The 27210-nt window shown below is 34.7% G+C and overlaps 1 protein-coding gene across 1 annotated transcript in view; it reads left to right on the top strand.

Annotated features, from left to right (window-relative positions):
• ERBB4 (erb-b2 receptor tyrosine kinase 4) overlaps positions 1–27210 on the top strand; it is a 1120642-nt gene that overhangs the window by 892034 nt on the left and 201398 nt on the right. The window contains exons 18-19 of the mRNA XM_032638162.1: positions 2300–2422; positions 7061–7159. Of these exons, the coding sequence (XP_032494053.1) occupies positions 2300–2422; positions 7061–7159 (222 nt within the window). The remainder of the gene's footprint in view (positions 1–2299; positions 2423–7060; positions 7160–27210) is intronic.

The raw sequence follows: 27210 nt of genomic DNA on the forward strand, positions 1-27210 counted from the left end.
ATTTAGTGCCTATATTATGGCAGGTAATGTTCCAGAGTTTTCCACCTATGTATATACCATTTCATCCTTTAACAATCTTCTAAGATAATTATTGGTATACCAATTTCACAGATGTGAAATGAAGGGCCAGGAAAGGCAAATTGCGTTCTAAGCCTGTAAGTGGCAACAATGATATACAAACCCACAAATTTAAACTCAATTGTCTTTCTACCATACTGGGTCATAAAATAAAACTGTGCTCTTTTAATGGTATAATACTCAAATTCCTGGGGGGAAAAATGTGTTTGTAGAAATAAATTGAATGATACTTAATAAAATTGCGGGTAGAATTGTAAAGTTTTCAAAATATGAAATTATTGCACAGTATATGCCTATATATAATACATGTATATACATTTTTAAGTCTATCTAGCCTAAACTGCTAAAATCCAGTCCCCAATCTTGCATATGATTTTTGTATGACTTTTGTATATGATTGTAAAGTTTTATAACTTTTAAACTTTTCTAAAGGTTTCTTACTGTGTACATAGTATGTGTATCAAAATCTATGAAAGAAATTCTGCACAGCAGGATTCAAATGAATGAGATCCTCTGCAGGAGATTTTTTTCAGATTTGTTAAAGAATTGTGTGACTCTTTCTGAGATTTATGGGACTTGAATGCAGTTATATGCATTATTACAGGATAAATTTGAAATTGAAATAAAAGTGTATTAGTTGCCAGACTGTTAAAAAATAGCTTAAGAATATTATAATTCTTATCACCTTTCCCAAATTCTTGCTAACATCCCTAAACTTTACCTACATTCAAGATTCTGTTTAGCTAATTAAGTAGACCACGATGTTCACAGAAGCATGATAATAATAACCAAGCTGAGGACTGCAGTGCAGTTAGCCTTATAAGCAGACATTTTGAAATACTGTGGTGGTTTTCAAGACAATGTGAGTAGGAGTAGGCCTTAATTATTTCCTTATGCTGAGGGAGAACAAGCTATTTGTCTGTGTTTAAAGTTTAGTTCTTTTATTTAACTTAAAAATAAATTTTAAAAAAGCTCTTGTTTCTCTGACTTGCCTTTCTCCTCAAGCATAGATGAAACTCTAAAATTTTAACATACAGTTTAAACTTTTTGGTACCCAGAGTCTCTCTTCATCTACATTTTTGTGTTCACATAGTCAAGAAATTGGCACATTTACATACCTTTCTCCTGCTTACCCATCCTCTCTGGAAATGGCATCTAAACTATGACATCTAAAATTATCAGCCAATTTACCCCTTTTGGCTACCTTTTGGCTACCCAGCCCACTTTAGGAACTGGTATTTCCCACCCTAATCTCACCCTTCAGACCTGTCCTTCTCCCTGATGCTGTGTCCAAACGGTTCTTCCTGGTGGCAGTGTCATCCCCCATGTCCATCCATTTTTATTATCTCAAGGCCAATTTTAAAGTGTTCCTCCTTTTAGGAGCCACAAAAAGCAAACCTCACTCCCCAGTGGTTATTTTATTCCTCTGCATTTCATAGAATTCATTTATGATCTAGAATCAATTTATAGCATTTTAGAATTTTTAACCTAGAAGGTGCTCTAGGGCCTTGCTACTTAAAATGTGTTCAAGGACCATCATCATAAAGAGGAATCTCCTGGAGTTCTGTAAAAATGCAGATTTCAGCCACAAATCCATATCTACTGAACCAGAATCTGCATTTTAACAAAGAACTCTGGTAATTCATATGTACATGAAAGATTTAGAAACACTGTCTTGGGGTATTGACATTGTGCTAACTTGTTTTCTTCTCTTCTGACATGTCTGTCCTGACTTCCCTGCTAGGTATTAAATGATAAGAAGGTAGCTTTTTTTAATTTTTAAAAATTGTATTTATTTAATTTTTATGTATCGAATTTCCTGAAATGAGAAAAAACTTTGATAGAGTACACTGGCATAAGTAAAATCTCTTAAGTCTTAGATGAAGTTTTCCAAAAGGAAGGAGCATGAAAAAGTAGAATTAAGAGCCCCTAATCAGTCTCTAAATTTCCATAAAAAGTGGGAAAAAAATCCCCTAGACTAGTATGCCTCAAGGTAGGTACACATTTGTTACTTGTGTTCACCCAGGTGAATAGCATGAGAAGAGAAAGGGTAGGGTCAGAAGGAATTGTGAGTGATCCATTTTACAAACACATTGTTTGTCAAGGAAAAGTGGTCTTGTGTGTGTTTTCTATGTGTGAGAAAGTGAACCAGAGAGAAAAAGAGAGGAACACTGATTGTTGGATCAAAAGTTGTGTAACCTGTACTCTTTTTGCTTTGTAGTTGGTAGAACCCTTAACACCCAGTGGTACGGCGCCTAATCAAGCTCAACTACGTATTTTGAAAGAAACTGAGCTCAAAAGAGTAAAAGTACTTGGTTCAGGTGCTTTTGGAACTGTTTATAAAGTAAGTAGAAAATAACACATACCATCAGTTATTTTCAGTTTTGTTTCAGACTTGTTTTAAATAATAGCCAAAGTTATTGTTCTAGCCAACCTAACTTCCTCTTTAATATTCAGAGAGGAGAAATCTTTATAGTATTGAGAAGTTGCTGAACAAATGAATTCATTAATTTTTATTGACTAAACTGGGTTGGATACAGTTATGAGAAAGCAGGAAACAATGATGCAAAGCCAAAATATTGTTCATTCTCTGAATGCCTTCTGAGCTCCTTTTGATATCATCTCCCTTTGGCAAATTTGTTCTTTTCCAAAATACCCAGATCCAACCCATTTACCTTTACCCCTACACAGGAGGAGATCCCCGAGAGACCTGGGCAATGTGCTTTTCTTTCTTTTCTCTAAGTTCAGGTTAGCTAGAAGGAGAGGGTGACAACATGGGTTTTTAATAAGAGAGATATTTCTGGAAAGGGAGAGCTTGAATGATAGCATTTGCATGTTTACTTATTTAACTTAATTACAAAACCAATTCAAAGGCCAGGCCAAAGGTTAATTGTGGTGAAATTTATTTTTAATGGTAAACAACAAGAATAAGAAGCTCTGTTGGGATAGTACTAAATCCTTCTTGTAATGTCCATTACTTCAATTCCCAAAATTTGCTTTAACAAGTTTCTCAAAGCTATATGCAAGCCTACATTTTTACAAATATGTTGGCTAAAATATGTCAGATCTTAAGAACTTTACATCTTAAAATGTTATTTTTTTATATTTCAGACAGATTTATTTAATGGAAATTATTAACAATTGGAATATAAACCTTAATTTTCTCTCTTGAATTTTCCAAAAATAATGTAATCTCTTTAAAATAAAACTTTTATTCTATGGTCAAAATGCAAAAGTTTCTTAATCTCTTGTTCTGCATATTTTGTTCAATTAAATTCAGAATTATTAGCTGATGTTTTTTGACCCACCTCCTAGAGTAATGAGAATAAAAACAAAAATACATGGGACCTCATTAAACTTAAAAACTTTTGCATGGCAAAAGAAGCCATAAACAAGATGAAAAAGGCAACCCTCAGAATGGGAGAAAATATTTGCAAATGAAGCAACTGACAAAGGATTAATCTCCAAAATATACAAACATCTCATGCAGCTCAATAACAAAAAAGCAAACAGCCCAATCCAAAAATGGGCAGAAAACCTAAATAGACATTTCTCCAAAGAAGACATACAGATGTCCAACTAGCACATGAAAAAATGCTCAACATCACTAATTATTAGAGGAATGCAGATCAAAACTACAATGTGATATCACCTCACACAGGTCAGAATGGCCATCATCAAAAAATCTACAAACAACAAATGCTGGAGAGGGTGTGGAGAAAAGGGAACCCTCATGCCCTGTTGTTGGGAATGTAAATTGATACAGCCACTGTGGAGAACAGTATGGAGGTTCCTTTAAAAACTAAAAATAGAACTATCATGTGACCCAGCAATCCCACTACTGGGCATATACCCAGAGAAAACTATAATTCAAAAAGACACATGCACCCCAGTGTTCATTGCAGCACTATTTACAGTAGCCAGGACATGGAAATAACCTAAATGTCCGTCAACAGAGAAATGGATAAGGAAGATGTGGTACATATACAATGGAGAATTACTCAGCCATAAAAAGGAATGAAATTGGGTCATTTGTAGAGACGTAGATGGACCTAGAGACTGTCATACAGAATGAAGTAAGTCAAAAAGAGAAAAACATATTGTATATTAATGCATATATATGGAATCTAAAAATATTGGTGTAGACAATCTTATTTACAAAGCAGAGATAGAGACAGACAAGACACAGATGTAGAGAATAAACATATGAATACCAAGGGGGAAAGGAGAGTGGGATGTACTGGGAGATTGGAATTGACATATATACACTATTGATATTATGTGTAAAATAGATAACTAATGAGAACCTACTGTATAGCGCAGGGAACACTACTCAATGCTCTGTGGTGACCTAAATGGGAAGAAAGTCCAAAAAAGAGAGGATATATGTATATGTATAGCTGATTAACTTTGCTGTATGGTAGAAACTAACACAACATTGTAAAGCAACTATACTCCAATAAAAATTTTAAAAATATATATTAGCTGAGTACCTAATTTGAATATAAACTATTCTAGGCTGACTTGATACCTTCTAGTCTTCAAATCCTTTTTATGTTTAAAGAGACACAATGTATCCTATCTGTTTCTCTATTTATATTGTGCTAGGAAAAAAATGGACTTCCATTTTAAAAGTAACTCAATCTTGGCATGTACCTTGCATATAGTCATGGTTGTATTTTTAAAGATGATACGGTCTGGAAATTGAATTTTATTTTAAATCATGAATACCATATAACTCAAGACTAAATATTATCTAGTGACCTCAGAAGGTAAAATATTAATAATATTTTATTATTATTTAATAATAAAGCTTTATTAATATTTTTAACAACACTTATTTGCCCATTGTCCAAGAGTGTTGCACATGTATTGAAATTACCTCTATTAAAAGCTTATTGAAAGTTCCATAAGTATGTTTAAATTTATGCCTACAGTGTATATTGTTGACCCTAAGTTTTAATTAATATATTAGTTCTTACAAGGACATTCTGTCTTAAACTTTAAAGAATTATTCTTGACCACAGAAATTCAAGTTGGCTTAGACAATTACTTGGTTAATGCTTCCTTCTGGTTGAAGATACACTGTGTTTAAACATAAAAGATTTGAACCAATATCATGGTATCAGCATAGTTGAACTGTGGTCTGATGGAGCCTGGAAAATAATGACTATACTAATTTAAGAAGCAATGCAAATTAATTCACACTGAATGTATATTCTTATTTCAAAAGTATACTTTAGGAATATTTTAATATTGATGCTATATCTTTATAAGGTAACCCCCTCTGTTGTTACTTTTTAAATAACGGTAAGCCTGTTCTCCACCCTAGTACCATCAAAAAGAAAATGGGTCTTGGGCTTTTTTTTTCTCATTTTTACATTAATAATTTACAAAAAAAGTATACTGCAGGGAACTTGGCTTATTATTTTGCATTTGACATATAGATTTCCCTATTCACTCTAAGAACATAACCCTTAAATTCACCTTCTAATGGTTAAAGTCTTTTTTTCTTTATTATTTTGACTTTTTAATAATTCTTGTGTTTAGGTCTTCTCTTATATTATTACCACTTTGGATAACACAAATACATATATCTTAGCATAGAAGTACTAAGTGAAAAACTTTTAAAAATATTTTCTTTATAACTACAACGAGCTGATATTAAGAAAAACAGGAAGTGGAGGTGTTCTGCTCAGGAATAGTAGACTATTTTTTTTTTCTTCCTTTCATTTTAATGTTAAAACTGTCCTTAGAAGACATTTTTGATGTCAAGGCTAATAAATTAAAATTTGAGATTTTTTTTTTACATGTAACCTCATATCTGCTTCTGTGTTCCTTTGGGACGATACACTTAAAAAAAATATTCTTGTATATTCTATGCATCCCTGTATTATCAGTATCATTATCCTCATTCAGATGATTGAATTGTTTACTCAGAAATGCTGTTATTTAGCTAAAGTTGTACTTTACCCAAACCCTGCCAACCTTATACTTTCCCACAATGCACAGGTCCTGTTTGAATATAATTATGTCTCTAGAGGAAGAGAGAACTTTCAGTGACTAATATAAATATTTTATATTACTTCAGAAATAATAAAAATCCTTGAATATTAAATAATATAGACAATATGTGCTCAATACTCCCTAGTACTTACCTTTGAAAACTATTAATTCTTTTTTTTTTTTTTTTTTTTTTTTTTTTTTTGCGGTACGCGGGCCTCTCACTGTTGTGGCCTCTCCCGTTGCGGTGCACAGGCTCCGGACGTGCAGGCTCAGCGGCCATGGCTCACGGGCCCAGCCGCTCCGCAGCATGTGGGCTCTTCCCGGACCAGGGCATGAACCCGTGTCCCCTGCATCAGCAGGCGGACTCTCAACCATTGCACCACCAGGGAAGCCCTGAAAACTAATTCTTAAACAATCAACCTTAGAAAATTAATTCTTAAATCAATCTGAATTTTGATACATAAGAATATGCTTTTTTATTTCATTTTATTTTTAGTTGCAGAATAATTAGATAATATTAAAGCTGAAAAGAACCTCCAACATTAATTACCCCAGTCTTCTAAACTACAAATAAGACAATTGAAGTTCAAAAATCAAAACAGCTTTCTCAAAGTTGTGAGAAGTTGATGATATCATCCAAGTCAAATATTATTATTATTTCAACGTTTTTTCTTTTTCTTCTTCTTTTTTTTTTTTTTTATTATTCAAAGCCTTTTTCATGTACACAAATTGAACTTGATAATAGCGTATATACATATGATCCACCTTCAGGTAATGAAAGCAGAAAACAAAGTTGCTGAGTAATTTGTAACATATAACAGGTGCTTGAAAAACATTTGTTGATTGAATAACAAAATATGGAACTTCTAAATTATTTTTTAAGGTATTAATAGGTCAAGTGTTTAATCAAATTTTGTTTCTGGTCTAAATGTTGTATGTCTTAACATAGATTTAATGTGATTTTTTTCCTCCCAAGGGTATTTGGGTCCCTGAAGGAGAAACAGTGAAGATTCCTGTGGCTATTAAGATTCTTAATGAAACAACTGGTCCCAAAGCCAATGTGGAGTTTATGGATGTAAGTACAGACAGCAGGCAATCACATTTTTATCCATTATTAATAGACTGCTTTTAGAATTCAAAAAAAAAAAATGACTCCGACTTCAAAGTGTCTTCTCTGGAAATGGTATAATCTTATAATTAAAGGCTTGAGCAAGGGTCAGCAAACTTTTGCTTAAAAGACCAGAGAATAAATATTCAGGCTTTTCCTGCAATGTGGTTTTTGTGACAACTACTCAACTCTCTCCTTTTAGTAGATAAGCAGCCATTTTGGCTTGTTGACCAAATCCTGCCCTCAACGGCCATGTGTTTAACTACTATGCCAGACTGCATTTGAGAGTAGTGACGATGATTTGGAAAATCAGACTGCTTTATTTTATTGTTGTTATGATATATTACTTGAAAACATCAATCAATATTAGTTTTGATAGTGAGTTAGTTGCTGTTAAATTTAAATTAGGAACCCACTAACTCAAATAATTACACATTGAAACCTGTTTTTTTCAATTCAAATTCATAAGACAAGACCTTATAGGTAAAATGCTCCAACTATAGAATAATAAGAGTTCTGAAGAATGAAAGTACTTTATAAGGTCAACCAGAACTTTAAGATTTCCCCTAGCAATAATTGTAGATTGAGCTGCTCAGCAAATTTCAGAAGGTACAACAGATGAAACTATGTATGTAGCGTGCTGTTATTTTTTCACATTCAACACAAGATATCTCGCCAGAGGTGCTGTCAAAGACCCATATGTATTCTTTCTCTATCTTTTAACATAATGTCTTCAGTAATAAGAATGATTTTGATTTTCAAATGACCTTCATATAAAAGAATATGCACTTTGATTTTTAAAAAGACAAATTGCTATGTTTTTCTATCCTTTTCTCTTGTACGCTCTTTTGTAAGTTTTATAGGAGCTCAGTTTGTGGCGCTGGATAATTTATTTGGGTCTAATGCTATACTCATCTTATATAGGGCTACTTTTAGTTTAACAACTTATTGGTTGTTATACAATAGGGCTGATAATTTAAGTGGGACCAACCTGTTGCTCTGATTGGTTGGTGCAGATGCCGAAAGCTCTGTCTCTGTACACCAGTGCCGAATCGAACCTCGGAGACAGAGTTTGGGTGAAGAATAGCTTTATTGCTGTGCCTGGCAGAAGGGGACAAAGCAGGCTCTTGCCCTCAGAACTGTGTGTCCCAACCCCGAGGGTTTAGTGAGGTTAGTGAGGAGTTCTATAGCAGTGGTTCAAGGGTGATATTGCTGATAAGATTAGGGTGTGTGCAGGGCCTCCATTCCTTTAATCTGGCCTCAGTTGGTGTCTTGAAGAGTTTTTCTGGTTCCTTTAATCTGGAATGAAGAATGCTAACAATTTCCATTTGTTGGGGGTTTTCTTTCTGTAAAGAGCACAAAGATATTGTTATTTGTATCTCGGGACCCTATTGTTTCTTGGCTGCTCCTTCCTTGTCTCTGAACCCCCTCCCTTCCCTGATTAACAACTGTTTGAACCTGCCCTTTGGAACGCAGGGAAGGTCACTGAGGCTGAACAGAAAGGCTCCAGATCCCAGGAGTCCACAGTGTCCCACTTGGTTTCAGTGCTGTGTCTTAACAGTTGCTAAATATTTTAAATACGATTCTTGCTGCATATCTATCAACACCTATCTAACAGACATTGAGTCCAATAACTAAATAATGTTCCTTCTGCCGGTCTCTAAAATTTCCGACGCTCTCTACAGCCGGTTCAAATATTAAAATGTAAAACAAGCTTTTTTAAGTGATGTCACGATCAATTTGATCTTGATCATAAGTATAAATTTGTGAAGGGAACTTTCAAAGAAATAAAAATGATAAAGAAAAAAGACAATGAGTAGAAACAGTGTAGTTAATATGTAAAACTGATAGTAAAAGATCTTGCCTAGTCTAGACAGCAGCCAAAGCTGAAATTCATAAGAATGCTAATAATCTCTGCTGGAGGCTTGGACAGCCATTTTTGTCATATTTCCATGGAAACAGACTGGCAAAAAGGGGTTAAGAGGCTACAAAATAATCACCTAGGAAAGAAGCTTTGAAAACCTCATCATGATTTTGAATGACTATTTGAAAGCTCCTAACCCCATCCATTTTTTCTTTTCCCTCATCTGAAGTCTATTCCCATGGAAACAGGAGTAGGGGTGGCAGCTTGAAGTTACAGATTTCTGCTGAAATTTAGATGAGGCTCTGATTGAGCCATGAAAGGCATCATTTTCCTAGATGGTTGATGGATCTGGTGACCAACAGACTCTAAAGAGTCTGATCTTAAAAATGAAAAAAAAAATTAAGGAAAATATTTTGACTGCACCTTTCCTACCTGGTGAATAGCTGCTAGAAGATTAACAGATTGATGAACTGCTATTGGCAGAGTTTCAATAAATATCAAGCAGAAACACTTCTTACTACTTTCTCAACTTTTAAAACATTAGGATAGCTTCACAACAATTAAAATACTGCTGAATTGGAAAAATTAATGGTGAATTCAGTATTTTAAGTAGGCTGGTATAACTTTAATACAAACATATACCTACTTTTCATACCTACATTTTTACCTCATCTATTATGTGTGAAGATCATTATAAGTGCTTAAATAACATATCAAACCACAAAAGGTCTATGTTAGCAAAATTATTTGCAATTTGGACCTAAGAATTGAGTTGAAATTGCAAATATTCTCAGGGTTATTAAGTTAAAAGTCATGTTTGACATACGTCTTAGTTTGGGCTCTTCCAGAAGCAGAAGCTGACCCTGAGACAAGGATTTGAGTGAAAGTATTGATAGTTTCTTTTGGAGGTGAGGGACTCATCAGTAAGGGAATATGGAAATGAGACAGGAGAATCAGTTAAGTCATCTGCCTTCATGAGTGACTGGAGCTTCTTTCCATTGGAGAGACTCTGGCAGCCAGTGTAGGACGTACACCTCAGAGTTACACCTTAAAATGTACACCTTAAAATGTAAGGGAGATGATGAAAGAACTCCAGCTGTCAGTCATTGGTTGAGGGCAACTGGGAGAGAAAGACATTTATTCTCCTGCATATGCTACCTGCAGAGTGTGGCAAAACAGGCTTCAGTAGCAAGAGAAAGCCATTAGGCAAAGAAAGGCAGGAGGAAATCAGCTAAGGTACAGTACTATGGTAGAGTGTTCCAAGGATAACTTTCAAACTAAAATAACTGCAACCATGCCACATGTCTCCTTTGCAGACTGGTTATGCGTGTATTAGTATTAATATGCATGTGTGTGCCTGTGTTTCATATCATTGTGTAGGAGGAAAATACAGCTTCCAAAGACAATGGAAACTGCATACTTTTATTAAGCATTAGACCTTTTTGCTGCCCTCTCTCCCTGCAACTTTACACTTAGGGTAGGATATTCCAGATTTAATAACTACTACTACTAGTTTTAATACTCAAAACTCACTACATCTACTACTTCTATTGATATCCAAGGGCAAAGGAGAGGACTTTTATATTTCCTTAGAATTTTTACCATAGGCAAAAATAAATAAGGAGCAATTTGTGTTCTATTAAATGCTACACTAAAAGCAAGAGAAGGAGGATTTGGTCACAAGGCTGTTACTCAGCTCACCTAAGTATGTCTAATGGATTCATAATGATGATAATAACACACTACTAGTGAATGGCCAGTACATTCTTCATTCACATAAAGGAAGATCACATTGAACATTAAGAAAATGACTCTAAAGGTCCACCTTCTTAAGAAGAATGCCTACATTTATGCGCTCTCCTAGTTCTTGCTTCAAATGGCACCATTTCATTGGGAAAACACGGGTGTTTTTTGTCTCCTTTTTTTGTTTTTAAATTCATCAAATGATGCACACCAGATACCTAAAAAATGATGCTATTGAGCAAGATCCCTGGAATTTGGGACCCTGGTCTGGTCAAATCAGACAGGCTCTTGAGTTTATCTGAGCTTCCACTACTCTGTTTTTTGTTTGCTTGTTTGTTTCCCCTGATATTTAAGCCCACTACTGTTTGACATTATTTTATTTGCCTAGGAAGTGCATATATCTTTAAATGTTTTACTTAATTTATGTTTTCTTAGAAAGAACTAATCTAGGATAAAAGAAATGCCATAATTATTCTAAGTTCCAGTGACTGATCAATAATACTTCAGGTTAGAGATAACTTGAATCTTCTTGGCTTCAGTGTCAGCTTTGCCACCAAATCAACCACATAGTTCATGAAAAGGTGCTGCAAGGAAAGGTGTTTCAGATCAGCCAACCTTATTGTGTAAATGGTAATTTTCTTATTAAAAGAAAAATAACTAGTTTCCTTCTTCCTATACAATAGGAACTTTTATCTTATACAACAGTTGTTTTATTGTTTTCTGAAGATGTATCCATTGTTTCTGTTACTCTTCTCTGTATTGTCTTTATGATACTCAGTGTCTTAGTGAGAGCTGTTTCAACTCTTATTGTTGCCATATTAGTGGGGTGAGACAAACAATTTTTTGGTAAGATTTACATTTTCTCCTAGATTATAGCAGATTTACAAAACTATTGGAAAAGATATTTTGTTATATAACATTATTTTCACATTACAATATTTTCATACATATGGCTTCACATAGTTAACAATAACTCTTAGCTAGATCCTGTATTATACTAATAGTGGATTTTTAAAAATGCATATAATTTAATTATATTATATCTTTAGGCCTAATAGATTTTGCTAATTTGCATATATGAATACAATTCATTCATTTCAGAGGTGAAAAACAAAATTCCTTTTTATTAAAAGCCCACTACTTAGATGTCACAGGATTCTATACTGCTTGCATGATTTTTTTTTTGCGGTACGCGGGCCTCTCACTGTTGTGGCCTCTCCCATTGTGGAGTACAGGCTCCGGACGCGCAGGCTCAGCGGCCATGGCTCAGGGGCCCAGCCGCTCCGCGGCATGTGGGATCTTCCCGGACCGGGACACAAACCCGTGTCCCCTACATCGGCAGGCGGACACCCAACCACTGCGCCACCAGGGAAGCCCAACCAATCCTTTTTACGTTAAGAAAAATTATTGCTAAAGTAATTAAGAAAAGTTTTGGATAGTTGTTTTGCTTTTAAAAATAAAGTAATAACTTCAGAAAGAGATTCCAACCTCCATTAGAAACAGAATTTAGTCTTCCAAAACTCTACTAAAAAGAAAAGAAAAAAAGTACCAGTAACTAGAGTAAATCACTTTTGTTATAGTTATTTCATTGGCCCTGGTTCATGTCCTGTTAGTTGTAGAGAACTCTGTCTGAAATGGCATCACATCTGAAATCACTCAGTCAAACACCTGATTCTCCAACCATATTTTCCTTTCCCTCCAGTTCTTTTCCTATAGTAACTACTTGAGAAACATGTAACCCTTTTTGATGTCTCCCATTCATTGACTCTTCGCTGTTTCTCACTATCCCTCAGCGGCCACCTGTCCTCGCATCCCTTCATAACAATCTTGAATTTGTGGACCATCTTATAATCACATTCTTTTTTAAAAATTTTTTATTGGAGTATAGTTGATTTACAATGTTGTGTTAGCTTCAGGTGTACAGCAAAGTAAATCATTTATACATATACATATATCCAGTCTATTTTTTCTTTTCTTTTAGATTCTTTTCCCATATAGGCCATTACAGAGCATTGGGTAACATTCCCTGTGCTACACAGCAGGTTCTTATTAGTTATCTATTTTATAAATAGTAGTGTATATATGTCAGTCCCAATCTCCCAATTTATCCCCCCCCACCTTATCCCATAATCACATTCTTAAAAATCTTCAGCTTTCTTGCTTCTCAGAATCATGCTAGCAAACAATCCTAGAAATACTAAAATTTCTCAGTGCTATGTTCTAGACCTCTTTTTAATATACATGTTTTGTAGAACATCTCACTAGATTCTCAAATTTCATCTCTAAGTCTGTTTTATGAATCTGACCTCATCTCCATCCTTGATATCACCACACTGAAATCTCAGAGGAATCTCAAGTTTAACACACTCAGAATGTACCTTTTCATCTTCTTTTCTTAATCTCTTCTGCACTTAATCTTACCCATTTAAAGAATGTGTATATTTATTTACTTTATTGTACCCATCAGAAATTTGGGATTTATCCTTAAATGTCACAACCCCTCAAACTACTCATTACAAATTCAAGAGAAAATGCTTTGATTCTATGCCAAAAACACATTTAGAGAGCATCATCTTCTTTTTATATCCTATTGCCACCCCCTTAATCCAAGCCATCAACTTCTCCAGCTTGAATTATAAAAAGAGCTTCCAGTTTGATCTCCCTGTTTTTTAATACAGTGTTTTCACTAAAGCAAAATAAAACCTTCCAGTGTTTTCACTAAAGCAAAATAAAATATTAGACCCTTGGCTTCCAGGGCTCCTAACTCTTCTCCCAGTCTTCTTTCTCTTCACTGACTCTCTTTCAACTCCTCTTACAAGCCAAGCAAACCAGTCAGTGCTTTTCCCCAGTTTCCTTCTCCCGGTTACACCTAATGAACTTTTGGTTATCATTATTTTCTCAGCTTAAGTAGACTTCCTCAAAGATACCTTTCCTGACCCCTTAATCTAAATTATAACCTACTAATAACATTCAGGAAAAAATTATGCATTTATTGTGATTATTATAGATTTATTTGTCCTAGTAATCATTGTAGAATCCCACTCTCCATCACTAGACTACAGCATCTTTGATGACAGGGACTGTCTGTTGACCCCACGTCTCGTCTGCATCTCTAATGGCAAGCGCAATACAAGCATCTGGTTAGAAAGCAATAAGTACGTGGTTAATTGACTGAATGATTTTTCTATTTTTAAAGGTTGTTAATATTCCTCCCTGAAGCCTCTCTACTCCAGACTAATTGACTTAATATTTCCCTCCAACAGTCCTGTCTCTATTTACTTTAAATCATACTTAAATTATACTTTAATTTTCCTTACATATTTATATTGTTCATCTCTGATTTATTTCTACAAAATAAGTTTATTAAATGTTTTGAAACCAGAGCATCAACATGTCGCTGGAGAATAGTCCTTTATATTGACTCTGAAGTAGGTCTCAGTGTACCCTCTGAAAGCCCTTTGAGAAAGAAAACCCCTTATAGACTTTCTATGTGTGCAAGAGGCCAGTAACCACCCCTAATGGAGATCTTCTGAACGCTTCCCTGTGAATGTTTCCATTATATATGGGAGGCACATTGTCTACTGTACCAATATTTAAATTCAGTGAATGGAAATCAGTAGTCTGTTAAAGGCATTGCTTTCCGTATTGTAGGCATTTTCCAGCTCTCTAAACTCCACAATTTGGGGAGTTTCATACATGATTAGAGGATGTATTGCTGTGCCACCATACAGCTGGGAGAGAATGACGCTGATCACGTGCAGTTCCTGACTCCAATCCAAGCGGTATTTGCTAATTATGATGGTTTAGGAAAAATCCCCACTCGTTTTGACTGCATCAGTAGGAAGAGCTGTTTACAATATGAAGATTGCTCATAAAATTCAGGTAGAAAGCGTTTGCCCACAGGGCAAACATAGACCAGGAAATAGAACTTCCAGAAAATCAGCAAATTTGAAATATATCAAACCTTGACATAGATGATTTTGTTAATGCTTAATTCTCTGTTTGTAGATTCAAAGATATAAAATATTGTTTCTGTAAGAGGAAAGGACCATCTGAATAAAATCCTGGTTTATATTATGTGGCATAAAGTGGTTTTATTTATTCATACAGCAGTGATTTTGTTCAGGAAATGAAGGCTTAATATGCTGTGATATTTGCAATAGCATACACACACATATATGTGTATCTACATAGTGGAGTAAATAAATATACATGTGTTAACTTATATATTAATATTATATATTATTATATATTATATATATATATAACAATTATATTAATATAAATGTTATTATAAATTTTATATACTTATATATATTCACTCCACTGTGGTATATGGATAAATGGTAAATATACTCCATCATATTTTTTCAATGTGCTTTTGTAAATTTATTACAACACTGGGTAATCATCTATGAATGACCACATGCTTGGTATTGCTAAAATGGTTATACAGAAGTTACTACTCACAAGGATATCTTGAACTCTTTTATGATCGTTTTCTCACAATGATCAAAAGAATTCCTCATTCTACCTCCCACCACTGCTGTATTAGTCACGTGTTTGTGTCACAGGTTTGTTTGCAAAGCATAGACTATCAGAAACTAAACAGATTGGCAGGGTGTCTGGTTGCACCCAAAGAATTTGTAATAGAAACTCTGTTGGCCTCACCTTCATCATCATCCTAGTTAATGGTTATTGTTAATGTTCATAGTAAAAGTAGAAGTAGACAGAGAGCATCCCCAGATTGCTTGAGATCTTCAAGTTTCAAGATTAACCCTACATTCAGCAACAGGTATCGGTAATCCTGGGTCACATATGGGTGATTCCCATCCAGATTAAATGAAGATATTATATTAACAAGGACAAGCTTGGGTACTGTTTTATTTGTACTAAACTGCAAGAGTTAATCTGTACAATGGAGTATGGTGGATTTGTACAAAAACTTTAACTCAATGACAGCAAAGCCAGAGTGAAAAGGGATTGGTCTAGCAAGAAGGCTTAATCATGTTCCACCATGGATCAACTATTAATAGTAGACATATTTTTAAAACGTATATTCTAGAACCTAATGTATAAAATTAAGACCAAAATTATAAATTATGAAGTAAAGAAAGAATGATTCTTTGCATCTAGATTGAGCCAAAGGAAAGCCTACAGATGGGTATTAATATGCCTATTTGTAAGGAGAATTAAGCTTTCAGATAGGATTTAAATCATTTCTCTTATTCTGAATCCAATAAGGGAAGGCAGAGCCTGGATTTGAACTGACAGCTCTCTGGTTTCAAAGTCTACTGACTTCTCATACCATTACTCTGTCTCCACCAAAAGATCACCCTATCTTAGAGAGAGATGGTGGCCATAAGTAGTAAAACAAGTGGCAGTTCCTTCACAGAGTTTTATTTCTTCTGAGTTTTTTCTTCTGAGCTCCTGAAGTGGCCCATTGCATTCATTGAATCCAAGTTTTGCTCAAGAGGTATTCTTGCTCCTCAAAGCTCTGTTGATGACCTCATCATTTTCTTTTTATTTACTATTCCTCCATATGACATTTTATGTCACTCATTCTTACCCTCAAATTAGAAAATCAAACTGTTATGAATTTCTACAAAAACTACAGACAAATCCTCTGAATTATACAAATTAAAAAATTCTGATGTATTGCCTAAGCATTTTAACCTCATCATGACCACTTCGCATAAAATTATAACCATAGAGTCTATACTCCTTTGACCCCGTTACAACAATAAGTTGTACTATACTTACTACATAAATAGCTCGATCGTTTTTGTTTTTCCAGTAAGGAAAAAGATATCCATATATTCTTTTGAACTTTCTAAATGCTGCTGCAGTTCCTAAGAAGCCATGTTTTTGGCACTCACAGCTTATAGTTTACATAGAGCTTGGCACAGTGTGATTAGAAATAAGAATGAATACCTCTGAGGTAGTATAACATTGTGAGACCAGTTTGTCCCAGAAAACAAGCAGTCAGCGAGGGCTCTTTATCTCAAAACTAAAAAGCTTAGGGTTTTCTACAGTGATCTTTGCCACTGGAATTTTATCTAGGGTTTTGATCCACTTAACAGATTTAATCTAACCTCTCTGAACTTAAATGTTCCATTATCTGTTAGAAAATAATTAGAAGCTGTAAGCAGAAGTCTGCATACGTGGAATTCCTCAAGAGTCCCTAAGCTCATTGAAGCAAGGAGTTTGACAGATACTGGTCAGCTGATATTGGGCCGGCAGCTAATAATGGCAGGAAATGCTGCTTAGCTAGGTGAGAAAGTTAACTTGGGGAAAATGAAAATGAAACATTTGGGATTTACGGTTGGAAATAAATTTCCCTTTTTCATTTGTTTCCTGGTAAGAAAATAGCCAAGGGAGCTAGTTCTTTTTTTCTTTTCTTTTCTTTTTTTTTTTTGATAACTTATAGTTAAGATCTAAGGGCCCACTTGATCTCAACCATATTCACTATAATTTCCTTGTATTCCCACAAAGAAATTTTAGTGAATCGGGAATATGTTTGGTATAATGCATACAAATAATAGGTGAATCTGACCAGTAAATTAAAAACTGTCAGCTCTAGCAGCATGTGGTAAATTAACGGTAGGAAGCATGTGTAAGCTTTTTGGGAAGGCTGCAAACACAAGAGGTTTGAGTATAAAGGCAGAAAAGGTTTTTTCTCTGGTGTTTAAAGCAATAAGCCAAGTTCCTTTAAAATGAAAAATTAATTTCAGAATGGAACACTCATTCACTTAATGAGTGTGTTACTATATTCTGACAAAAAAGTATTTTTTTCTTTTGCAGCTAGATGCTTCAAAATACAATATTTTCTATTTTTCATATAACATGGATTTAAAAAAGAGTAAATCTCAACCTACATTACTCTCTGTTCTCTTATTTTCTACTAAGTTTATAATGCATGTGCTAAGGTATAACACCTGAAGCTGTGTGTTATTTTTGTATCCTCAGCAAAATTGTTAATGTCTTTGGTTAAAAGCTACTTTAAACTTTGTAACTCCCACAATAGCCATTTACTGAGTAGTAAGTTTTCGGTAGATTTTTATTATTAGTTTGGAAGGATGGGTAAAATATATTTACTTCATTTGTTTTTTAATAGACTTTTATGGAATGCCTACCATGTGCAATGTCCTGTATCTATGTACTCCAAAGATTATAAAGATAACTAGCATGGCATAACCTTAACCTTAGTGAGATTTGTCTAGTAATACAGTAACTCGATAAAACAGAATGTTTCATCAGGTTGAAACAAAGAAAGTATGATAGGAGATTAGTATAAGAAAATATTATCATTAATGGTGAGTTTAGGGATCTTTTAAACTTTTCACCAGTACAGGAATACCAAAGTTTTTTGGCATTACAATTCATTTAGTTGCATTTGTCTAAAATGCATGCATTTTCTGAAATAAACTAACACTGTTTCAACTTATTTTTTCTATCCTTATATATTATATACTATATATATTTATTTTGATATATTTTATGCCATATAAAAATATATATATATGGGGGGGTTTCCTTTAACCATATTGAGTATGTGTGGTTTTGTTTGTTTTTTGAATTCTGTTTTAACTAAGGAGAGGATAAATTAATGTACAAATATTTTCTTATAATTTATTTAACACTAACTCCCTCACAGTATGATATTAGAGTTTAATATAGTTCTCAGATATAGGTGCATGTTTCCTTATTTTAAACCCTGAAATTTCTCATTTCAAATATGTTTATTTTAAAAATATTTATAAATATTATATATATATATTTTACTTAAAAACAAGATTTTTTCAGTTTCCTTCCTAATGGAATTATTACTTGTGGGAGTTAATTTATTAAGAATGTCTGGCTGTAGATGCTCACCCAAAAGAATGCCACAAATTATCCCCTATTTTATTGAGTTATTGGTATGAACATATTTTGAAAAGTCTGTTCTTTTTTCCACTTTTATTCACAGTAAACTCTCAATGTTCATGACAATATTTTCTAGTTTGCTTTTGATAGCTATGAGTAATATCAACAGGCTCATTAGAAACAAACCAACTCTACTACTTGATAATCTAATTGTCATTGAACATAACCACCTACAGAAAAAAAATAGTGCTATTTCAAAACAAAATTCTCTTTTTCTCCTCAATCAGGTTATATTCTTATAATATCTCCATATCTCTTTAGTAATCTTTTCTTTTTTGGTACAGTAAATTTTTATTTATGTACTTCTCAGACATTTGTAACTGTTAAAGAAATGTTACTGTTTACAACTGTGTGTTAAGATGTTTGTAAACAGTACGAATATAATTGTGCTGCCAGAATTTTCTAATGGAAAATGAGTAAAGGACTTTCCTAATAAGGCATAAAGTCTTTGCAGTGCTCCTGAAGTAAACAGATTTGTTACTAACAGACTGTCATCCCTTTAATGCTTCATCAGCTGTCCAGAGGAAATTAACCACCACCATCTGCATCTAAAAGTATCCAATTTAAACTGATAGGTTAGAACTGCAGCAGGGCAGATGTTGCAGTGAGATGGGTAGTGGGTGAGAATTCTTATATTTCCCAATTTCAGATGTTCTATCTAAAATTACTATTAAGTCTGAAAAGACCCATAAGCTCAAGGTATCCTTCCAAAGTCGTTCCTCTGTATGTAGAACAACATACCATGTTCTAGTATGAACAAAGATGAAGTACAGACTGTTCCTCCAGTAAATTTAATACTTATCTTCTTATGGGGCTTATGTGTCATTGCCCATTTTTGTTTTAAATTTATTTATTTATTTATTTATTTATGGCTGTGTTGGGTCTTTGTTGCTGCACGTGGGTTTTCTCTGGTTGCGTCAGCGGGGCTACTCTTTGTTGCAGTGCACAGGCTCTAGGCGTGCAGGCTTTAGTAGTTGCAGCACGCGGGCTCAGTAGTTGTGGCTAGCAAGCTCTAGAGCACAGGCTCAGTCGTCGTGGCACACGGGCTTAGTTGCTCCATGGCATGTGGATCTTCCCGGACCAGGTCTCGAACCTGTGTCCCCTGCATTGGCAAGCAGATTCTTAACCACTGCACCACCAGGGAAGTCCATCATTGCCCATTTTAAATCAATAAATTATTTTATCCCTTTTAGATTTAGACTTTGATTAGCTTGAACTTCTTAAAACAATGTCAGAAAAACAAAAAAGAAACAATTTATGTAAAATCTGTTAAGTGTGATCCAGGTGTGTGGAATAATTTTTCTTTCATTCATCATGGTAATAAAGCAACAAAGACCACCAAACTTTAAAGTGTACTTTAGCACAGAGACTTGCATAATTAATGCCAACTTTTCACAGTAAGAAAGTGAAAGCCTATGTTTAGGAACTTACTATTATTTAGGGATTTTCTTAGCATGGCTCTTCTTCTTCCCCTTAGCAATTCAAATAGATACAGTGATGTTTCAGTTTCTGAAGAGTAATGTATATGCCAGATTGTTATTATGTGGATAGTAAATGAAGGTTTTCAGGAGTCTCTGTTAGTAATACAAGATATTATTTTCATCACCTTAAATGAAATGCATTCCAAGCAAGTCACTGTTGGTTCAAGGTTAACAGTCAGCTAATCAAGACTTGTTGAAAGACAGTTCTGATACTTAAGTCAACCAAGCAGTCTGTTTAAAATATGTGTTTGCCAGCTAAGCCATTTTTGAAGCATGATCCTATGTTATCTAACTGTCCTTTTGGTGATGAGATATTACATTATAAGGTCTCTTTGTGCCATGAGGTTGATAAGGCTGAATGTGAACACTGGCATACACCTAAACTATTTGACTTACAAATCATCATTAGAGCATAAAGTATTCAGGGACAAGGGGCCTTGGTGAATTACTAAGTGATATTTATCATTTGGATTTCTCCTTCTCAAGTGCTTAAATTTAGGAACATTTTGGCATTTGATAGGGAAGAGTGGCATAATTTCAAGGTAAAATTTACCTGTAAGTAAGAACAAAATCAGTCTCATATGAAACAAAAAAGAAACGTATGAAACAAACAAACAAAAATAGGTAGAAGCTCAATTAAGATTTGGAGAAATTCTGTGACCCACTATATTTATATAAGCTGACTCTCAAATCATGTTTCTGTCTCTCAGGGTGTTGATTACTATATAACACTTTACAGAGAGTAATTATATATTTCATTTCATTTCTGATAACTGGCATTTTTAATTTGCCATTGCAACATCAAATGACCTATGTATTAGACTATGAGGCTCCATCTGCAGTTTGTCAAGGAGAAAACAAAAATGTTATAAACTAATGGATAACTGGAGAAAGCAGAAATTGTTTCTTTTTAAATATGGTATTCTGTAATAGTTAGTTCAATCAAAAAAGTAAACTAAATTAACCCACTTGAAAAATAACGGCAGTCTGGTGGAACCCAAATGGCAGGAATACAGGTGTGCCTCAGTAATGAGCTGGAACTAGGAAATTAAAGGAAACTACAATCCCTAAGGATCCACAGAGAATTCTTTCACCTCAGTTTCTACCCAGCTTGTGGAAAGTGTCCCACTAACCTCTAGTCTAGAGAGCAGGGTTTAGGGAAAAGATTCTCACTGGCCTGTGTTGGGAGTATGCCTATGCAGGGATCAAATGAGAGGGTGGAGCACCCTTGTTAAAGATGGCTGCTGATGGCCCAGCAGTTTTACCATATATGCTGCATAAACACTAAGACTCCTAACAGGGAGAAGAGGTCCCGGAGAGGCAACCCAATAGGTGACTGCTAAAAGTGGTTAACACTTTTGGTTCAATCAAGGAAACCGGAAGAAATTTTTATTTTTTATTTGTTGTTTTTTTTTAATTTTATTTATTTTTTTATACAGCAGGTTCTTATTAGTTATCTGTTTTATACATATTAGTGTATGTATGTCAATCCCAATCGCCCAATTCATCCCACCACCCCCACCTGGTGCTGCTTTCCGCCCTTGGTGTCCATACATTTGTTCTGTACATCTGTGTCTCTATTTCTGTCCTGCAAATGGGTTCATCTGTACCATTTTTCTAGGTTCCACATATATGCATTAATATACGATATTTGTTTTTCTCTTTCTGACTTACTTCACTCTGTATGACAGTCTCTAGATCTACCCACGTCTCTACAAATGACCCAATTTCATTCCTTTTTATGGCTGAGTAATATACCATTGTATATATGTACCTCATCTTCTTTATCCATTCATCTGTTGATGGGCATTTAGGTTGCTTCCATGACCTGGCTATTGTAAATAGTGCTGCAATGAACACTGGGGTGCATGTGTCTTTTTTAATTATGGGTTTCTCTTGGTATATGCCCAGTAGTGGGATTGCTGGGTCATATGGTAATTCTATTTTTAGTTTTGTAAGGAACCTCCACACTATTCTCCATAGTGGCTGTATCAATTTACATTCCCACCAACAGTGCAAGAGGGTTCCCTTTTCTCCACACCCTCTCCAGCATTTATTGTTTGTAGATTTTCTGATGATGCCCATTCTAACTGGTGTGAGGTGATACCTCATTGTGGTTTCGATTTCCATTTCTCTAATAATTAGTGATGCTGGGCACCTTTTCATATGCTTCTTGATCATCTGAATGTCTTCTTTGGAGAAATGTCTATTTAGATCTTCTGCCCATTTTAGGATTGGGTTGTTTGTTTTTTTAATATTGAGCTGCATGAGCTGTTTATATATTTTGGAGATTAATCTTTGTCAGTTGCTTCATTTGCAAATATTTTCTCCCATTCTAAGGGTTGTCTTTTCAACTTGTTTGCAGTTTCCTTTGCTTTGAAAAAGCTTTTAAGTTTCATTAGGTCCTATTTGTTTATTTTTGTTTCCATTTCCATTACTCTAGGAGGTGGATCAAAAAATATCTTGCTGTGATTTATGTCAAAGCATGTTCTTCCTCTGTTTTCCTCTAAGAATTTTATAATATCAGGTGTAATATCCAAGCCCTTACATTTAGGGCTCTAATCCATTTTGAGTTTATTGTTGTGTATGGTGTTAGGGAGTATTCTAATTTCATTTTACATGTAGCTCCAGTTTTCCCAGCACCACTTATTGAAGAGACTGTCTTTTCTCCATTGTATATCCTTGCCCCCTTTGTCATAGATTAGTTGATCATAGGTGTGTGGCTTTATCTCTGGGCTTTCTGTCCTGTTTCATTGATCTATATTTCTGTTTTTGTGCCAGTACCATATTGTCTTGATTACTGTAGCTTTGTAGTAGAGTCTGAAGTCAGGGAGTCTGATTCTTCCAGCTCCGTTTATTTCCCTCAAGATTGCTTTGGCTATTCAGGGTCTTTTGTATCTCCATACAAATTTTAAGATTTTTTGATCTAGTTCTGTAAAAAATGACTTTGGTATTTTGACAGGGCTTGCATTGGATCTGTAGATTGCTTTGGGTAGTACAGTCATTTTCACAATATTGATTTCTCCAATCCAAGAACATGGTATATCTCTCCATCAGTTTGTATCGTCATTAGTATATAGGAATGCAAGAGATTTCTGTGCATTAATTTTGTAACCTGAAACTTTACCAAATTCATTGATTAGCTCTAGTAGTTTTCTGGTGGCATCTTTAGGATTCTCAATGTATAGTATCATGTCATCTGCGAACAGTGAACAGTTTTACTCCTTTTCCAATTTGTATTCCTTTTTTTCTTTTACTTCTTTGATTGCTGTGGCTAAAACTTCCAAATCTATGTTGAGTAATAGGGGTGAGAGTGGACATCCTTGTCTTGTTCCTGATATTAGAGGAAATGCTTTCAATTTTCCACCATTGAGCGTAATGTTTACTGTGGTTTGTCGTATATGCCCTTTATTATGTTGAGGTAGGTTCCCTCTATGCCCATTTTCTGGAGAGTTTTTATGATAAATGGGTGTTGAATTTTGTCGAAAGCTTTATCTGCATCTATTGAGATGATCATATAGATTTTATTCTTTAATTTGTTAATATGGTGTATCACATTGATTGATTTGCATATGTTGAAGAATCCTTGCATCCCAGGGATAAATCTCACTTGATCATGGTGTATGATCCTTTTAATGTGTTATTGGATTCTGTTTGCTAGTATTTTGCTGAGGATTTTTGCATCAATATTCATCAGTGATATTGGTTGGTAATTTTATTTTCTTGTAGTATCTGTGTCTGTTTTGATATCTGTGTGATGGTGGCCTCATAGAATGAGTTTGGGGGTGTTCCTTCCTCTGCAATTTTTTGGAAGAGTTTGAGAAGAATGGGTGTTAGCTCTTCTCTAAATGTTTGATAGAATTCACCTGTGAAGCCATCTGGTCCTGGACTTTTGTTTGTTGGAAGATTTTTTTTCTTTAATTTATTTATTTTATTTATTTTTATTTTTGGCTGTGTTGGGTCTTTGTTGCTGAGCATGGGCTTTCTCTAGTTGTGGCAAGTGGGGGTTACTCTTCGTTTCAGTGTGTGGGCTTCTCATTGCAGTGCCTTCTCTTGTTGCAGAGCATGGGCTCTAGGTACGTGGACTTCAATAAATGGGGCACGTGGGCTCAGTGGTTGTGGCTCGTGGGTTCTAGAGCACAGGCTCAGTTGTTGTGGCACACAGGCTTAATTGCTCCATGGCATGTAGGATCTTCCTGGATCAGGGATCGAACCCATGTCCCCTTCATTGGCAGGTGGATTCTTGACCACTGTACCACCAGGGAAGCCATGTTGGAAGATTTTTAATCACAGTTTCAATTTCCTTACTTGTGATTGGGCTGTTCATATTTTCTATTTCTTCCTGGTTCAGTCTTGGAAGGTTATACCTTTCTAAGAATTTGTCCATTTCTTCCAGGTTGTCCATTTTTTTGACATAGAGTTTCTTTTAGTAGTCTCTTAGGATGCTTTGTATTTCTGTGGTGTCTGTTGTACCTTCTCCTCTTTCATTTCTACTTTTACTGAGTCCTCTCCCTCTTTTTCTTAATGAGTCTGGCAAATGGTTTATCAATTTTATCTTCTCAAAGAACCAGCTGTTAGTTTTATTGATCTTTGCTACTGTTTTCTTTCTTTCTATTTCATTTATTTCTGCTCTGATCTTTATGATTTCTTTCCTTCTACTAACTTTTGGTTTTGTTTGTTCTTCTTTCTCTAGTTCCTTTAGGTGTAAGGTTAGATTGTTTATTTGAGGTTTTTCTTGTTTCCTGAGGTAGGCTTGTATTGCTATAAACTTCCCTCTTAGAACTGCTTTTTCTGCATCCCATCAGTTTTGGTCATCGTGTTTTCATTGTAATTTGTCTCTAGGTATTTTCCGATTTCCTCTTTGATTTCTTCAGTAATCTCTTGGTTATTTAGTATGTATGGTTTAGCTTCCATGTGTTTGTGTTTTTTACATTAGTTTCCCTGTAATTGACTTCTAATCTCATAGCACTGTGCTCAGAAAAGATACGTGATATGATTTCAATTTTCTTAAATTTTCTGAGGCTTGATTTGTGACCCAAGATGTGACCTATCCTGGAGAATGTTCTGTGTTCACTTGAGATGAAAGCGTAATCTGCTGTTTTTGGATGGCATGTCCAATACATATCAATTAAATCTGTCTGGTCTATTGTGTCATTTAAAGCTTGTGTTTCCTTATTAATTTTTGTCTGGATGATCTGTCCATTGGTGTAAGTAAGGTGTTAAAGTCCCCCACTATTACTGTGTTACTGTCAATTTCCTCTTTTATAGCTGTTAGCAGTTGCCTTATGTATTGAGGTTCTCCTATGTTGGGTGCATATATATTTATAATTGTTATATCTTCTTGGATTGATCCCTTGATCATTATGTAGTGTCCTTCCTTGTCTCTTGTAACATTGTTTATTTTAACATCTATTTTATCTGATATGAGTATTGCTACTCCAGCTTTCTTTTAATTTCCATTTGCATGGAATATCTTCTTCCATCCCCTCACTTTCAGTCTGTATGTGTCCCCAGGTTTGAAGTGGGTCTCTTGTAGACAGCACATATGTCGGTCTTGTTTTTGTATACATTCAGTGAGCCTATGTCTTTTGGTTGGAGCATTTAATCCATTCATGTTTAAGGTAATTATCAATATGTATGTTCCTATGACCATTTTCTTAGTTGTTAGGGGTTTGTTTTTGTACGTCCTTTTCTTCTCTTGTGTTTCCCACTTAGAGAAGTTCCTTTAGCATTTGTTGTAGAGTTTGTTTGGTGGTGCTGAATATTCTTAGCTTTAGCTTGTCTGTAAAGCTTTTGATTTCTTCATCAAATGTGAATGAGATCCTTGCTGTGTAGTGTAATCCTGGTTGTAGGTTCTTCCCTTTCATCACTTCAATTTTATTGTGCCACTCCCTTCTGCCTTGTAGAGTTTGTGCTGAGAAATCAGCTGTTAACCTTATGGGAGTTCCCTTGTATGTTATTTGACATTTTTCCCTTGTTGCTTTCAATAATTTTTCTTTGTCTTTAATTTTTGTCAGTTTGATTACTATATGTCTCAGCATGTTTCTCCTTGGGTTTATCCTGCCTGGGAATCTCTGTGCTTCCTGGACTTGGGTGGCTATTTCCTTTCCCATGTTAGGGAATTGTTTGACTGTAATTTCTTCAAATATTTTCTCTGGTCCTTTCTCTTTCTCTTCTCCTTCTGGGACCCCTATAATTCGAATGTTGTTTCATTTAATGCTCTCCCAGAGGTCTCTTCAACCTCTTCCCTGAGGTTGTCTTCATTTCTTTTCATTGTTTTTTCTTTATTCTGTTCCTTGGCAGTGAATTCCACCATTCTGTCTTCCGGGTCACTTATCCGTTCTTATGCCTCAGTTATTCTGCTATTGATTCCTTCTAGTGTATTTTTCATTTCAGTTATTGTATTGTTCATCTCTGTTTGTTTGTTCTTTAAATCTTCTAGACGTTTGTTTTTTAATTCTTCTAGGTCTTTGTTAAACATTTCTTGCATCCTCTCAATCTTTGCCTCCATTCTTTTTCCAAGGTCTTGAATCATCTTCACTACCATTATTCTGAATTCTTTTTCTGGAGGGTTGCCTATCTCCACTTCATTTAGTTGTTTTTCTGGGTTTTTATCTTGTTCCTTTATCTGGTACATAGTCCTCTGCCTTTTATGTTGTCTATCTTTCTGTGAATGTGGTTTTCATTCCACAGGCTGCAGAATTGTAGTTCTTCTTGCTTCTGCTGTCTGCCCTTTGGTGGATGAGGCTCCAGAAGAAATTGTTATTCCAAGCTATATAGCCTATATTTTCTTTTTGCTTCCCTTTTTTTTTTTTTTTTTGCAATTCACTTTTCTCTCTGTAATAGAAAATTTTTTTCAGTTTCTTAGTTAAGGAAGGTGGATATAGACAGAGAGAAATAGATATATAATATCTATATTATAGATATTACAAATACTATTATATTATTATATAATATTATATATAATATTATAATATAATATAGATATTATAGATATTACAAAT

This window comes from Phocoena sinus, chromosome 7 (genome assembly GCF_008692025.1).
Source record: "Phocoena sinus isolate mPhoSin1 chromosome 7, mPhoSin1.pri, whole genome shotgun sequence".
In the NCBI taxonomy this organism is placed as follows: Eukaryota; Metazoa; Chordata; class Mammalia; order Artiodactyla; family Phocoenidae; genus Phocoena; species Phocoena sinus.